This window comes from Meriones unguiculatus, chromosome 5, assembly GCF_030254825.1.
Source record: "Meriones unguiculatus strain TT.TT164.6M chromosome 5, Bangor_MerUng_6.1, whole genome shotgun sequence".
Lineage (NCBI taxonomy): Eukaryota > Metazoa > Chordata > Mammalia > Rodentia > Muridae > Meriones > Meriones unguiculatus.
The window spans coordinates 33,914,747-33,929,419 of NC_083353.1; the positions used below are offsets into that span (position 1 = coordinate 33,914,747).

Consider the following 14,673-nt stretch of genomic DNA (forward strand, 5'->3'; position numbering starts at 1 on the left):
AATCATAAGTAACCCAACAATTTTTAAAAAATTCTACATAACCTCCTTCTGTTTGATTGGTGTCTCTGTCTTTAGTTTTGGTGTCAGTGTTTTTCCATTTACAAACCATAAATGATAAATTTTGGTGTAAAAATATCAAAAAGAAAAAATATGGTCATCTATATTTTAGCAAACAAGATACCAAATTATTATAAATTCTCTGATGATAGCCTTCTCAAAGATTTACTGCAAAAGGACAGCATATTTTCTCTTTTAGTCTTAAGGAATTAAACTTGTATATTCACTTATTCTTACATCTGAGACGTCTACCTTAGGTCTTGTCATCTGGGGATTCAGTCTACAATTTTGCTTGTACCCTTTGCCCACCATCAGTGTGCAGAGAGCTCCCACCCATCTGTGCCCTCACTTTCTGACTGGCCTAATTATTATAAGACACGCTCCTATGCAACTTTTCTTTCTGGCATTATTAGAAAAAATTTTTTTACACATTTTGAATTCTCAATTCAATGGAAGTTAAAAATAAGATAAAATAACTATAAAGATGAAGGTTTCTGAAAACTTCTCTCATAGTTTCTTAAAAACCTATTTAAGTTGGGCATGGTAGTACATGTCCTTAATCCCAGGAAGGAGCAGGTACAAGGAGCTCTGTGAGTTTGAGGGCACGTTGGTCAACACAGAAAGTTCCAGGCCAGTCAGAAACACATAGTGAAGCCCTATTTCCAAAACAAAACAAACAAAAAACAACAACAAAGCACACAAAAATAATCCCTGGTGTAATACTTTGGTCACCATCAAAGGAAAACTATGTCACATGACTCTTGCTTCTGTCCGCCATCCGGTGTCACACTCTCAGTTCTCCAAGTCAGCACCACAGTGCTGGTACACAGGGTTAGATACTGTCTGTGGGCTCACGCCTCTCTGGGGATGTCTTGGAACATATTACCCATGACTAGAGAGGAGCTTGCAGTCCTGTGTGTGCTCCTATACATACGAATGCATGCATTTTATTTAAAACTGTATTTTGAACCACAGGGCTTTTAAAAAACACACCACTTCAGGAAAGAGGAGCAGAGAAGATATGAAGAGGTTTTACTTCTATCAACTTAGAAAATCCTAAATAAAATTTTCTTACAGAATTAAGAAAGTAAGTGCATGTCTTTTTATATTGCATAGCTATCAAGGATAAAGTACTCCTTTGATCCTGAGTCAAACCATTAACTCCCACAGACTAATAATCTGTCCTTAATGACTGTGGTGGTTTGAATGAAAACCACAGGCTCATATGTTTGAGCGCTTGGTTCTTGGTTAGTGGAGCACTTTGAAAAGGATTAGGTGTTGGAGGAAGATTGTCACTGGGGCAGGCTTTGAGGTTTCAAAAGCTCACCCCTGGCCCAGTCTACTTCTTTTTGCCTGCAACTTATAGATCAGAGGTGAGGACTCAGCTACTTTTCTGGTGCCATGTCTGATGCCATACTGGTCATGACCTAACTCTGTAAACAAGCCCTCCATTACATGCTTTCTTGTAAAAGCTGCCTTGGCTATGGTGTCTCCTCACAGCAATATAACAGTCACTAAAACAATGACTCTACCTATAAGGCTCATGTAACTGCTTCAATGATCTGACACACTTTTCAGTTAGACATGCACTTGAATAAACACATTCCGTTGGCTAAACATGTCTCCTATCCAAAGAAAAGTCTAATTTTAATAGGGTTGACATATACCATGCCTTGTTAACTTTTAAAATAAAAATAAGTATTTATTAGTTTATGTTAAAATATATATGAAATTTATTTTTTAAACCCAGGCAAAAGCATACAACAAAATCAAGAAAGTAAAAATAAAACCTCTCTGTTGTTTGAGGTAAAATTTGTCAAGCCATTGTATAAACAAACTCAAGTAGATGTCATCAAGATTAAATTTGCCCAACATGCTTCTTACATGTAACACGATCATCTATACGCTTCCTTTTTCACTTAGCCAATATCTCTTACAAAGAAAAATAAACATTTAAAACTAACGGCATGAGCTAATGCTATAAGGAATTTCTCATGTTTTAACGATGTCTTAAGAACTCAAAGATGACAATGATCTCTCTAACAATCAATACATCGTTTCTGAGCTAAGAACTGTTCACAAGGGGGCTTGTGTTCTCTAAAACCACATCCCACTTCTCAGGACAGAATTCTTCCTCTCTGCCATAAGCAGCAGGAATAAACACATAGTTATATCATCAAAGCATAAACAATAAAACAAAAGATCAAGGTTTTTAATTTTTTAGCCTAAATTGTCAACAATCAGAAACCACAGCATTTCACAGTTAAGCAAACAAAAAAGAAAGAAAGAAAGAAAGAAAGAAAGAAAGAAAGAAAGAAGAAACCCACTTCCATCTAACATTTAGCAGGAAATTAGTAATAATTAATGTTTCATCCACATAATAGAATAACATAATCATTAGGTCACATTTTCTAAGAATACTAATTATATTCTGAAAGGCTAAAATATTCTTGCATTACAAAAGGAAGAGACAGTATTATGAATAAGTTTGCAAAGTGAAAATACAGTAAAATATAAATATTTTTCCTATTTGTCATTTCTGATAAGTATAGAGGAATTTTAATTCAGAACCTGGCTGCTCTGGCAAGAGATTACATCCAAAGATCTTCTAAGACTGTGTGATCCAGCTGGAATGCAGACACACTTAATCCCAGGAGACAGAGGCAAACAGATCTATTCTGAATTCAAGGCCAGCCTGGCACAAAGAAAGTTCCATGTTGAGAAAAGCTTAGGTCCTGGTGTGGTGGTGCACACCTTTAATCCCAGCACTCAGGGGTCAGAAGCATGCAGATAATCTGAGTTGTAGTCAGTTCTGTTCAGGCAGTTATGTTGGGTTGGTGAGTTGAAAGGCAGTGCAGTGGAGTTGTGGCAGTTCGGTTCACGGAATTTAGAGGCAGTTTTGATCAGGAGAGGTTTCCAGAGACAGGTTGAAGAGAGAGCAAGTTAGAGACAGGTGAAGACAGAAGGAGTCAGGAAATTAGAACAGACTGCTAGAGTTAGTTTGAGGTCAAGCAGAGCAGTTCAGTGAAAAACTGAGAGAAACCAGATTGAATCAGTCATCGTAGAGAGAAGTTTGAGCCAGAATAACTAAGTTGAACCAGCCAGCCAGAGCTCAGAAAGAACTAGAAAAAGTGAGCTTATTCAGCAGTAAGTCTCAGAGGCTGAAAATATTCTGGGCCTGGATTAGACTAAATGGAGGAGAGAAGCTTCCAGGACTAGGCCAAAATTAGAAGACGGAGGCAGTAAGCCTCCAAGACAATTACGTAAGAGGAATAAATGCTACTGTTAAAGATAAGTAATTTATTCATGTTGCCTGATAATCTGACTGTATCAAATGAATAAGCACTCAAGGATCACCAGCTTCTTGCACACACTTTCATCTATACATACCAAATTGCCTCATAAAGGGCCAACATACCTTGTTTTTCTTCAGGGGGCTCAATAAAATATGGCATTCTTTTCACTGTTTCTCTCAACTCCTGCTTCAAGGCCAGCATATAATCCTCATCTTCTCCTGTTTTCAGGGGCACTGGTTTGTAATCTATAACCTATTTAAATTAAGAGAAAGGCCTATTTAGATAAATGTAAGAATTTTAGTATTTCCTTTATCCATATTCTAGAAAATGTTGCTTTCATTGAAAGATTACACTTCAGGAGCACTAAAACTTTATAATCAACGCAAAAGCTATGGAGCTTTTAGGCAGGTTGGTCACTCTTGTAATCCCAGCTCTTGGGGAGGCTATAACAAGAATACTGCTTCCAATTTAAGGCCAGCCTGGGCTCTACAGTGAATTCCAGAACATCACAGGCTACAATATAAAACTCTGTCTCAAAATTAAAAAGAAAAAAAAAAGATGTTGAGCTTCTATAATCTAACTTTTTGGCGTATCTTCTACTTTACTCTTATTTTAGAGGTAGGAAAAAGATTTCACAATACCCATATTTATACACACATGTGCAGGTAAGGTTTGTCAGCTATGAGCATATGCAGATATTCATTAGAAAGAGGGCTCCCCACATACATGGTAAAGATGCATCTGGTTTACAAGAGTGAAGATACAGTATATTTCCAAAGACAAAGCTATTCAGGTATTCAGAAGGAATCCCAAAAGTAGCAGAAATTTCTAAGAAAATTCTAAGAAATTAACAGAATCTGAAAACTTAGAACAGGGATACAACCATGACAAACTTGATAGGACAAAAATGGCATAATAATAACGCAGCAAAACTATTTTCTACAAATACAAATCATGAAGAAAATCACTGAGTTCCTTGAGTGGGCATCATAAAACTAACCTGGTTACTTAAAATGTTATTCAGTAATAAGAATGTATTAATAACATCAGTTGAATACACAGAATTTGAAATAATTCTTTGTAGTACACAAAGTACTCATTATGTTTGTAGAAAGGTATGTGTAGTCCCGTTTTATGTATTTTAAGAAAGCAGACTAAAAACCTGACAAGTTCTAAGAATGACCAGGCATTTGAGTACAAGGTAAATGCAGCATACTTCTTTAACTCTCAGGCAGGAGGGTGGCATGACAGTACCATGCGTTCAAGCCCTATGCAGAACGGTACTTTCTCATAACACATGCAAAAACTGTGAAAACTGAGTCGCCATTACACTTACAGGAAACAGTGGTGGTGGCTTCAACACAACATCCGGCAACTTCTCCCCTCTGCTGAAGCCAACAGCTTCGATATTAAAGGTGTAGGCAGCACGCCCTCTTCCTTTATTGCCAGCCATCGGAAGCAGTTATAACACAAGTGTGGACCAATGCTGAAAGACAGAGTTAGTGATAAGATTCACTGGATCATACACAACAGGGAACAAGCACCTTAAAGCAAAATGTAACAGCATGGCCGATTTAAAATCCTTCTTTAAAGGGTTCAGGGATGTGCAGAAGAGGAGGCAAAAAGATTGTTTAAGCCAGAGCCAACAGACAGCTCCAAGGAAAGAGTGTCTTCCAGACACAACAGAATTGAAGCACATATGAACTCAGAGACTGCGGCAGCTTGCACTGGGCCTGCTCAGGTTCAAGCTAGACAGGGTCCCAGCTAAGAGAGGGAGAAGCAGACACAGGCCCCCACTCATAACAAGGAAGGCAACTGCATAAAGGCCCTCATCCTTAACCAAGAAAGCACTTAAACAATACAGTTGATACATGCTTGCAAAGAAAAAAACAATAATAATTTTAACCACATTCTGGGTAGTTCCCATGCCCAGGAGCAGCTGGATAACACAAAATGAACTCAAGAATAGTTTTTTCTTTTTTCTTCTTTTTTATGAATTTTTGTTTCATATTGCTTTGTCTTAATGGTCTTTTGCTTGCATATTTTGGCTTCTGGTTTTATGAAGGTTTTTTGTTATGTTGGTGTGCAGGCAATTCAACTGGCCTGTCCTCAAGGGCCTTTAGGGTCATCACAATGTCCTATGTCACCACTTATATACTATGACATCACCTGCACCAGGTGAGTGGGATATAAACCACTCATCACCTCACCTTCTTTCTCCCTGGCTCTCTCTTGCTTTCCTTGGCTTCTCTCTCTCTGACTTTCTCTCCTGGGGACCCCCGCTCATTTCCTCTTTCTCTTCTCCTATGCTCTCCCACTTCTCTGCCTCTAATAAGCCTCTCTGTAGCAAACCTGTTGCACTGTGTATAATTTATATATTAATACAGTTTGATGTGTGTGTTTCCTGTTTCTTACTGTTTTTTAAAGAGAGAGAGAGAGAGAAAGGGCAGGGAGTGGGGTCAGTAGAGAAGATCTATCGACCTAGAAGAGGGAGAATATACCATATAAAAGAAATTTCAGATAAAAAAGAAATGTGTATAGGAACAAATATCAGTGAGAGCTGAAGTGTTCACATGCCACCACTACGTAGCCATGACGCCTAAAGCTCCTTCACAAGGTCCTCAGGAGAGGGCTGACCCAGGGTCTTCTTTGAGATTCTCCTGAACTACTCAGCCAGTTGACACACTTCCCTCTATTTCTCTGTGGTTTGATGACAGAATCTCAGATATACAGGACAAAGGAGAGGAGCAGGAGGAGGAGGGGTAGGAAGAAGAAAATAAGGCTGAGGAGAGGCAACCTTACTTCTTATGTCAATTTGAGTACTATTTATATACACTGTAACTTTACACATGTGAGTTATCCTAGAATCTTAGTGTTAAAAAGAACCCTGAGCGCTAAAGTCATTCTAGGAATATGAAAGGGATTGAGAAGACTCTCAAGTCTGCCTAAGCCAAATAATAGTAACCATAGCAACTGCTAACACTATTCAACGGAAGGTAAACGTGTTCTCTCATCTTTGAGGGCAGTCACTACATCACATATTTCACACCATCACACATCCAAAACTTACGCTGAACATATCGAACACGACTCACCTCTAGAGCCCTGCTTGCTTGCTTGCTTACTTGCTTGCTTGCATTCCTTCCTTTGAGAAAGGTGTCACTGTGAAGCCATGACTAGCTCGGAACCTACTCTGTACATCAGATTGGCCTTGAACTTGCGATGATGCTCCTGCCTCTGCCTCCTAATGTTGGAATCAGAGGAGTGCTCCACACTACCCAACAGGAGCCCTTCACATGCGAGGGAGGAGTGAGTGTCTGCACGTGTGTGTGTGAGGTGTGAGTGGAGGTAGAGGCTGATACCAGTGTCCTATAGCTTAATTACTTCTTCACCTTATTTGAGACAAGGTCTACGCTTGGGATTACAGAATTTCCAACAATTTCAGAAAAGGTTCTAAGACATTTCTACCAATTTGTACTCCATATATAAATGGTGCTTCAGGACTGATTATAAAATTAAAGTGCGGAAAAACTGAAGAACTCTCAAGATGTTTTCTGTCTTGCAATGACAAATAGTAAACAACACCCATCTTATTAGGATTTGTATTTGCTTTTGTCTTAATGACTGGTAAAAATATAACACTTCCAAATAAGTGTTTTAAAATGAATTGTGATTATCACTAAGTGTAATATGTATACACATACGTGTGTACTAATATACCTCAGGTGGTATAAAATTTCTCAGGTAAACAGAGGTCAATGAGTGGGCGATGGTTCAGAGGCTCTGATCTAAAGTGTGAGAACTGGGGTGATTCTTTCTGTGGGATTCCATGTTCAGTTGTGGTGATCATGCAAATGTACCTCCCCGCCTCTCTCTTGCTGATGGAATAGTAAGTGGTATCTGACCCTAAGTGCTCTGGAGAGTGACTTGACCTCTCAACTACAGAAGGTTGCAGGAACTTTCATTTACAGTCTTCTCCCTTAAGCTCACACTGTCAGGGCAAAGGGCAACAGTACCTCTCACAGCTGCTGTATTCAAAGCAGGTCTCTTGCCAGGACTCGAAGACCATTAATGTTAGTCCTGCTGGTTTTGTGACTTTAACAATAAGGGAAAGCCTCCAAAAATAAACAATGGGCTTGTATTTTCTGATTGTAACATACTGGCCTGGTCCAAAAGCCTGGAAATATAAACTTCCTTCATCATGAGGCCAACCAAAAAACAGTGTTCAGCCCTAGCAGTCATTAGAACACTTGGGTAGCTTAGAAATCTAGAGCAGTAGTATCTGGACAGTGCATCTAAGGCAACAGCATTCAGAAAGTGTTGAAAAGGGACACCATAGGATCCTACCACAAAGAAAAAGGGAAGGGGCAGAAGAGCGAGGAGAGGGAGGAGAGAGAGGTAGCCATTCCTCCAGGAGCAGGCTCCACTCTGTAGTTTAAGTTTGTACTCTAAGAAGGCCCCTGCAAAGTTACGATGTGTGTGAAAAGTTGTGAATCACTGAAACCATCAATCAAGATTACTTGGCATGAAGATTAGGCAAGTGTGGTCTGAAAATCTTCCTAGATGATGACAATTCACAGCATAAGCTAGGACTGGTAGGATGCTGAGGGAAATGCCCCTGCTCAGGAGTTCAGTGAAAACACAGCTAAACATTAGTCCCACCCCTGAGGCTCGAGGTTACATTAATTATCCTCCGTGACTTTTGTTTTCGAACAGTAATAGTGAAATGACTGAACTAACAAACATCTAGAACTCAGGTGTCATAGACCAACCTGTTAGTTCTTTGATAAGGAGTAAACATTATCACTGCAGTTTTAAAGGCTCAGTGGCTGCCAGTGTTAGTAATCTTGTCTAGGGTTATAGTTCCACACAGAAAAATCAAGTCAGTGGTGAAAAACTCTTTCCTCTCTTCTGGAAAGCACTGCAGCACAGCCACTGCCTTGCTATACTGGCTGATACTGAGAACACTCTCAGACACAATTTTACATTATACATTCTGTAAATTCATCCCAGCATGTCCACCCATAACGATTTTCCTACATAAGTGCTTGAACATTAAGAAATGATCACAAAATCCTCTTACTATTACTGCAAATACAGCTGTGGGCTTTTGACTTTGACTGGCTTTTCAATACTATGTACATATACACAAGCAGGATAGACACTTGAATCAGCTCCCATGTACCTACCCACCATTTAGCTCCAGCAGTCATCAACAGACAACTGGTCCCTTTTTAGGCTTTCCCAGGCCCATGACTCATGCTATTTAAAACCCTTCATTATGTATGTTCTTTGAGAACTAAAGGAGGGAAAAAAAAATGAAATGCAACTACTGTGGACAACAGTGTGGGGGTTTTTTAAAAGAACTATGGTACGCCCCAGTTACAGCCTCCTAGGCATATTTATGTATACACACACATATATTCATACATACATACTACTTAATTTTGGTTCATAGTATATACTATCACATATATATGTGTCACATATACTATCACATATATATTATCACAAAAGACTATATATACTATCACAGTATATATATATATATAGAGAGAGAGAGACCTACACATCCATTCTTATTCCCTGTCTATTCACAGTAGCAAATTGAACTAGCCCAGATGTCCATCATTAGCCTAGCTGTCTGTCCACAATGAATATAAAATGAAAATACAGTTCATATGAATAATGAAAATATATTCATCAATAAAGAAATATAAAATTATAAAATCTAAAGGAAATGTATAGAGCTGGAAAATACATTAACTGAGGTAGCTCAGGATCGACAAGCTAAAGACTGCATATATTCTCAGCAAGTCCTGGCTTATGATTTTCCATGTGGGTGTGTTCATGTGACAGTAAGCATAGCTAGAGGTCAGGAAATTAGGAAGGGGTCCAAGAGAGAAGAAGGAAGCCATGAGGGAGAGAAATGGGATGATAAGGGAACACACATGGAAGAAAAGTGGAAGGGGAGAAAGTGGGGTCTGAAGAATTTGAGGATGGGGAGCAGAAGAAGGGTTTAAAGGATCAACCAAAACTAAGTATGTATGAAAACACTATAAAGAAACCGGCTAATACATGAGTTAATTAAGAAATTTAAACCCACATACTATCACATGTAAAATTTTTATAGTCCTTTACTATCTATCATCTTTTATGTAATCAACTTCCAAACTTCAAGACCCACATAAAGTGAATTTATAGTTTTTTTATTAAAGACAAAAATTCACATGGCAGTTGGAATGATGTGTCTTTTACATTTCCTTCCAACAGTAAAACTTCATCTGTTCTGTTTGTCTTACTATGTATGTATGTAAAAGACTAGGTCAGATCCTGTAAAACGCACATCATGAGAACATGAACGTCCACATAAATGTGTATGTTCTGATGCAGCTAGTCCTGAGCAGGGCCCAGTGACAGCAGTGCGGCTGAGCACAGCTCAACATTAGCAACAACCTCCCACACTCTGAGCTGGGAAGATCATGTAGCTCCATAGTTCAATGTGCTCCAGTGACCATGGCTTCCAACATGCACATCACAGGCTTATGCAGATTCTGACTGACATCTGTTTCTAGGATATTTAAGAAATTCTCTGTTTTTCTCATTGTGTCATAACAAGATACGCAGTGTCGTTCAGTGACGGTAAGGATGGCCCACGGGTTAGTGACTGCCGGTCTGTCTTTTTAGTATAGCATGTTCATGTTCTTGTCTACATCTGCTTTCACTGTAGATTGCAAAATGGTGACACATGTTTTTACAGGGCTGAGGGCTTGAATGATACACATATTTTTATCACTTTTCTATGTTGCTGATTGAAATTCTACTAGAGATTAAATTTTCTAACATAGCAGTTATCTGAAAAAACAAAGTCCATCCAGGAAATTCATCTTAATATTGAGGCTCATTCCATCTGTCTACTCGAAAAGAGGTAAAATATCCCAGTGGCCTCATTCCAATTGCAGAGTCTGTCAAACTTGCTGAGTCTACAAAAAGCTGGTTTTTCAAGTATGACAACTGCTGAATAAGAGGGCTCATATTTACTGTAAGAAACGGCCATAGGAGGCTGAAAGGCAGGGCCAGGAGCACAGTGCTACATTCCAGTGTAGGATCTGTCACTAATTAAAGATTAAGAACAAATCCAGGAAAAGTTTACCAAACCCTCCTGATCAGGGAAATTAAAAGATTAAGAACAAATCCAGGAAAAGTTTACCAAACCCTCCTGATCAGGGAAATTAACTAGGAGATATATAAAACGTAGTCAGTCGTGGGGAGTGATTGGTTCTCAAGCCTAATAAACCATTATCGCTGAAGATGGGCCCTGGAAATGGTTTGGAAAATTCACTCTAAGAGAGTATCTCAGCTAACACTGTTTATTGAACTACCCCTCAAGAAATAAGCTGTACAGACTCCAACTTCCAACTTTTATCATGCAGTCACTGAGCATAAATTAATAACAATAGAGAATGTAACCTGCTAAAAATCCCCCCGTCTCTTGAGCCGCCTTCATTACCAGGCATGCTGGCCTCCCAGCCGTTTTCTGCAGTTTGATGATGTAGAACCAGGTGCTCCTCTACTTAAATACTTGTGTTGTTAATGCATGTTCTTCCCCTGTAGCCAGGGACTACAGCATGAAAGAAAAGCTTCACAAGTGACCCCTAGGTGCCACTCATTAAAATCCTTTACTTGATTTATTTATCCAATACATTGATCCTCCTCCTCCTCCTCCTCCTCCTCCTCCTCCTCCTCCTCTTCCTCTTCCTCTTCCTCTTCTTCTTCCAACCTATCAAACTTTTTCAGGGGAGGAGTGCTGTTTGGAGACTAGGGGTTGGACCCACAGCTTCACACAGGCTGGCAAGCATCCACTATTGAATTTTATCTTCAGCCTTCTAATTTTTACTTATTTACATATTTACTTTTTGAGGCAGAGTCTTGATAGTTTCCCAGACTGAACCTGAGCCCTTTCTACAGCACAGGCAGGTCCCGAGTTTTCAATCTTCCAGTTTCAACCTCCTTAAGAGACAGAAGGTCAGGCCCAGCTTCCAAACTTCATGAACAAGAGTTTCTGTTTTCTTTATTTCCTCATTATCCAAATGAGGATATGGCCTCATTTAGAATGGCCCGACTTCACTCAGTCACTCGCCTAGTGCAGAGCACTCTGGACAGGCACTAAGCAAAGGGCACTGAAAAACTGGTAACCCCGTTCTTCCCTCTAAGCACCCATTCTTTTCAAATATTTTGGCATCCCTATGTATTATAAAGACAACCCCACCAAGGTCTCACTATGTGGCCAAGGCCAAACTAAGAATCACAGTAGATTAAAGCTCCCATTTTATAGAAGAAGGAAAAGGTCCTAAAAGGTCTCAATCAGTTCCTATCAAAGGCAGGACTACATTAAGCCTCAGGAAATCCTTTCAATGTCCATCAATATTTTACTTCTGGAAGAACATGTCTAAAGTAGTTGACAACCTTTTTAATCCCAGAGATGCAGAATCAATGGGGAAACCGCAAAAGGTTCTGAATTTTAAGGTTTTATTTGGCATGTGTGTAGGTGTGTGCACATTAGTACAGGTCCTCTGGAAGTTGGAAGAGAGTGCCAGGCTTCCCGGAACTCAGTCACAGTGTGTGGGACACTTGGTGTGGCTGCTGGGAACTAAACTCGGGTCTGTACACCAGGAACTTGAGCTCTTCACTGCCAAGCTATCTTCCCAGCCCCAAAATCTAAATTTTAAAATGCAATATCAACAAAGCAGCTCTGCCCCTTCCACCTCAGGATGCTGCTTCAAAACTCCCACTCAGAAATTGTTTCGCGGGATCTGAAAATGGGTATTGTTCAAGACATGAAAGTCTAGCCTAACAAACTCTAAATACAGTCTCCTGGAAGAGATGGAGGCGATCTCTGCAATTCTTCCTAGGTCTGCGACTTAAATGTACTGTACCAAGGCACAAGGTACCTTACATATACAACTAAATGATAATGAATGTCCAAATTGCTGGAATCCAGGGGAGGCAGTGGAAGCCAGGCCACAGTATCTTTCTGAAGAATAACCTGAAGAGCAACCTATAACTTACTCTAAACAAGAGTCTGACTTGGGGCTGGAGAGATGGCTTAGTGGTTAAGAGCTCTGGTTGCTCATAGGACCCTGGTTCGATTCCCAGTACCTGCACAGCAGCTCACAACTGTCTGTAACTTCAGTTCCTGGAGATTTGATGTCCTCTTTTGGTTTCTGCAGATACTTCATGAACATTCTTGCAAAGACATACTTGTAAAACCCCCAAACACATAAAATAAATAAATAAGCTTAAAAAAAAAAGCCTGACTCATTCTACTCTGGCTATCTCTTTATATCAGCTAACAGAAGACTATTAGCTGTGTGTTCTCTCTTGTTCTCATTTCTTCTGCTTTAGTTCGGGCCTTTAGCATCTCCCACCTGACCCTCCAAAACAGAAGAGGCTTATGTCCGGATTCCTAGTTTCGATTCACTTCCTCATCATGTTGCTAGAAGGCAAATGTTTACAATCCTAACATGCCATCCTCTTCAATTAACAGAGTCTGGGACATTTAACTTCTGCCTTTTGCTAGGTAACTGTTGGCTGTCTCCCCAGGGAGGGTCTTCAATCACCTGCTGGGGTCTTTACTGAGTACTCTGTGTTAAACCATCCTCTCTGTACTGGAAACACAGAGGCCAACAACAACAACAACAAAAAAACAAAAAAACAAAAAAACAAAAAAAAAAAAAAAAAAAAAACATGCCCAGGCTTATGGAGCTCACTGTCAAGTATGGGAAAAGGGCAAAATATGTTTTAGAGAAACTGTCAGAGACGTATAGGTGGTGTGAAAGTAAAACAGGAAGCAGACCAGAAAAACTGGTTGAAGAAGTCCCACCTCGTTCTGTAATATCTTGAGTATAAATTTAATTAGCCTGAGAGGCAAAGTCATGTTGAAACGTCAAAGAGGAGAGCCACAGAAAACTGGATGGTCAAAGACCTCAAAGCTGGGCACACGCCATGTAATTGTCCGTGAAGTGTTTCTGAGCCAAGTAAGAGGACTGTGCCATCTTACCTGGGTGGCTCCCCTCTGCAGCAGAACCATAAAGCACAGAGCGCACGGTGTTTCTCTGCTGAGAACGGCTTTTTAACCATCTGTACCATGTAGCATCAACATGCATTCATACTGCCTCATATAATCAGCATTTGTGTACAGGTAGTGGCTTCCTCAGGTTCTTGAGCACTCAAGTCAGACTCATTTCTTCACACAGTTTTCTGTTTGTCACACATCATTTAGCTTAGGCACTAGTGCTAAGAATGATACCAATTGCATAGTGGAATATAACTTCTACTCAGATGAGATTAGCAAAATACTCAAAGGGGCAGCAACCTGCTCCCGAGCCCAGCAGAAACTTTAGGAGTGTAAAAAGAATACACGGCTCCCTGCAGGAAGGACTTATTAGCCAATGCCACAGTAAGCATTTTCCCAATTATCCTTCATAATGTTGCCCCATGGGTCTCTTTAAGATTTCTGAAGGTTAGGGAACTTCTGAATCCCAAAGAGATGCACCAATGGCTAGGGGTTGGGTGCAAGCACAGAGCCTCCAGGTTGACAGTGGGGGTGATTTCAGTGGCTTGCAGGGCCACACCCAGTCACTTTTCCTGTCCCTTTAGAGTGCTCCGCCTTTCCTTACTTAAGCTTTAATTTTCTCTGCTCTCTTCAAAGAGCAAAGAACCACCCAAAACACGACCGGGATTTAGAATTTGTTTTTCAAAGAAAATCTTATCAACAACCCCTCTCCCCTCTACCAAGGGTGACAACAGTTACGAAAACAGAAGCGGAATAGTATGCTATTAGCAGCAATCTGCCGCCAAACTTTGTGTGAATAAAGCATAAAGTCACCGGGTTGGTTAAGTCTTCTCTAGTATCAGTAGGCGGATAAACTCCCCTCTGTCTCACTGAGAATAACCCCAGGGGGAGGCTGGAAGATCTGGCCACCAACTCTTTGAGGGGAGGTAGGGCTACCTCCCAAAGTCGCTCCAGAGGAGCTCTGATGAACGTGGCTCGGGATACCCCGCCACCACGTTCTCCACGTGCCCCGTAAACTCCCTTCCACCTTCCTCACCTCCAGCCCAGTCCGGGAGAGCCTCCGGTGACCTGCTCCCAAAGTCTCGAGGCTTGTGCACACTGTGTAGCCGACGAGGCAGCAGTGCAGGCGGCGGTGCCAGCGAGGAGCGGCGGATCGCACCGCGGGAGCCGCGCGCACGGTCCGCACGCGGCTGCGGCGCCGGGCGAGCCCACTAGGAGCCCCGCCCGCTGCCGGCGAGGCCACGC

At 40.8% G+C, this 14,673-nt stretch overlaps 1 protein-coding gene across 1 annotated transcript in view; it reads right to left on the reverse strand.

The window, feature by feature from the left end:
* Positions 1-14,604, reverse strand: part of Polr3g (RNA polymerase III subunit G) — a 36,021-nt gene extending 21,417 nt beyond the window's left edge. The window contains exons 1-3 of the mRNA XM_021662217.2: positions 14,465-14,604; positions 4,690-4,839; positions 3,476-3,605 (exon numbers count right to left, since the gene is read on the reverse strand). Coding sequence (XP_021517892.2) covers positions 3,476-3,605; positions 4,690-4,806 — 247 coding nt within the window. The 5' untranslated portion in view covers positions 4,807-4,839; positions 14,465-14,604. The remainder of the gene's footprint in view (positions 1-3,475; positions 3,606-4,689; positions 4,840-14,464) is intronic.
* Positions 14,605-14,673: the final 69 nt, after the last annotated feature.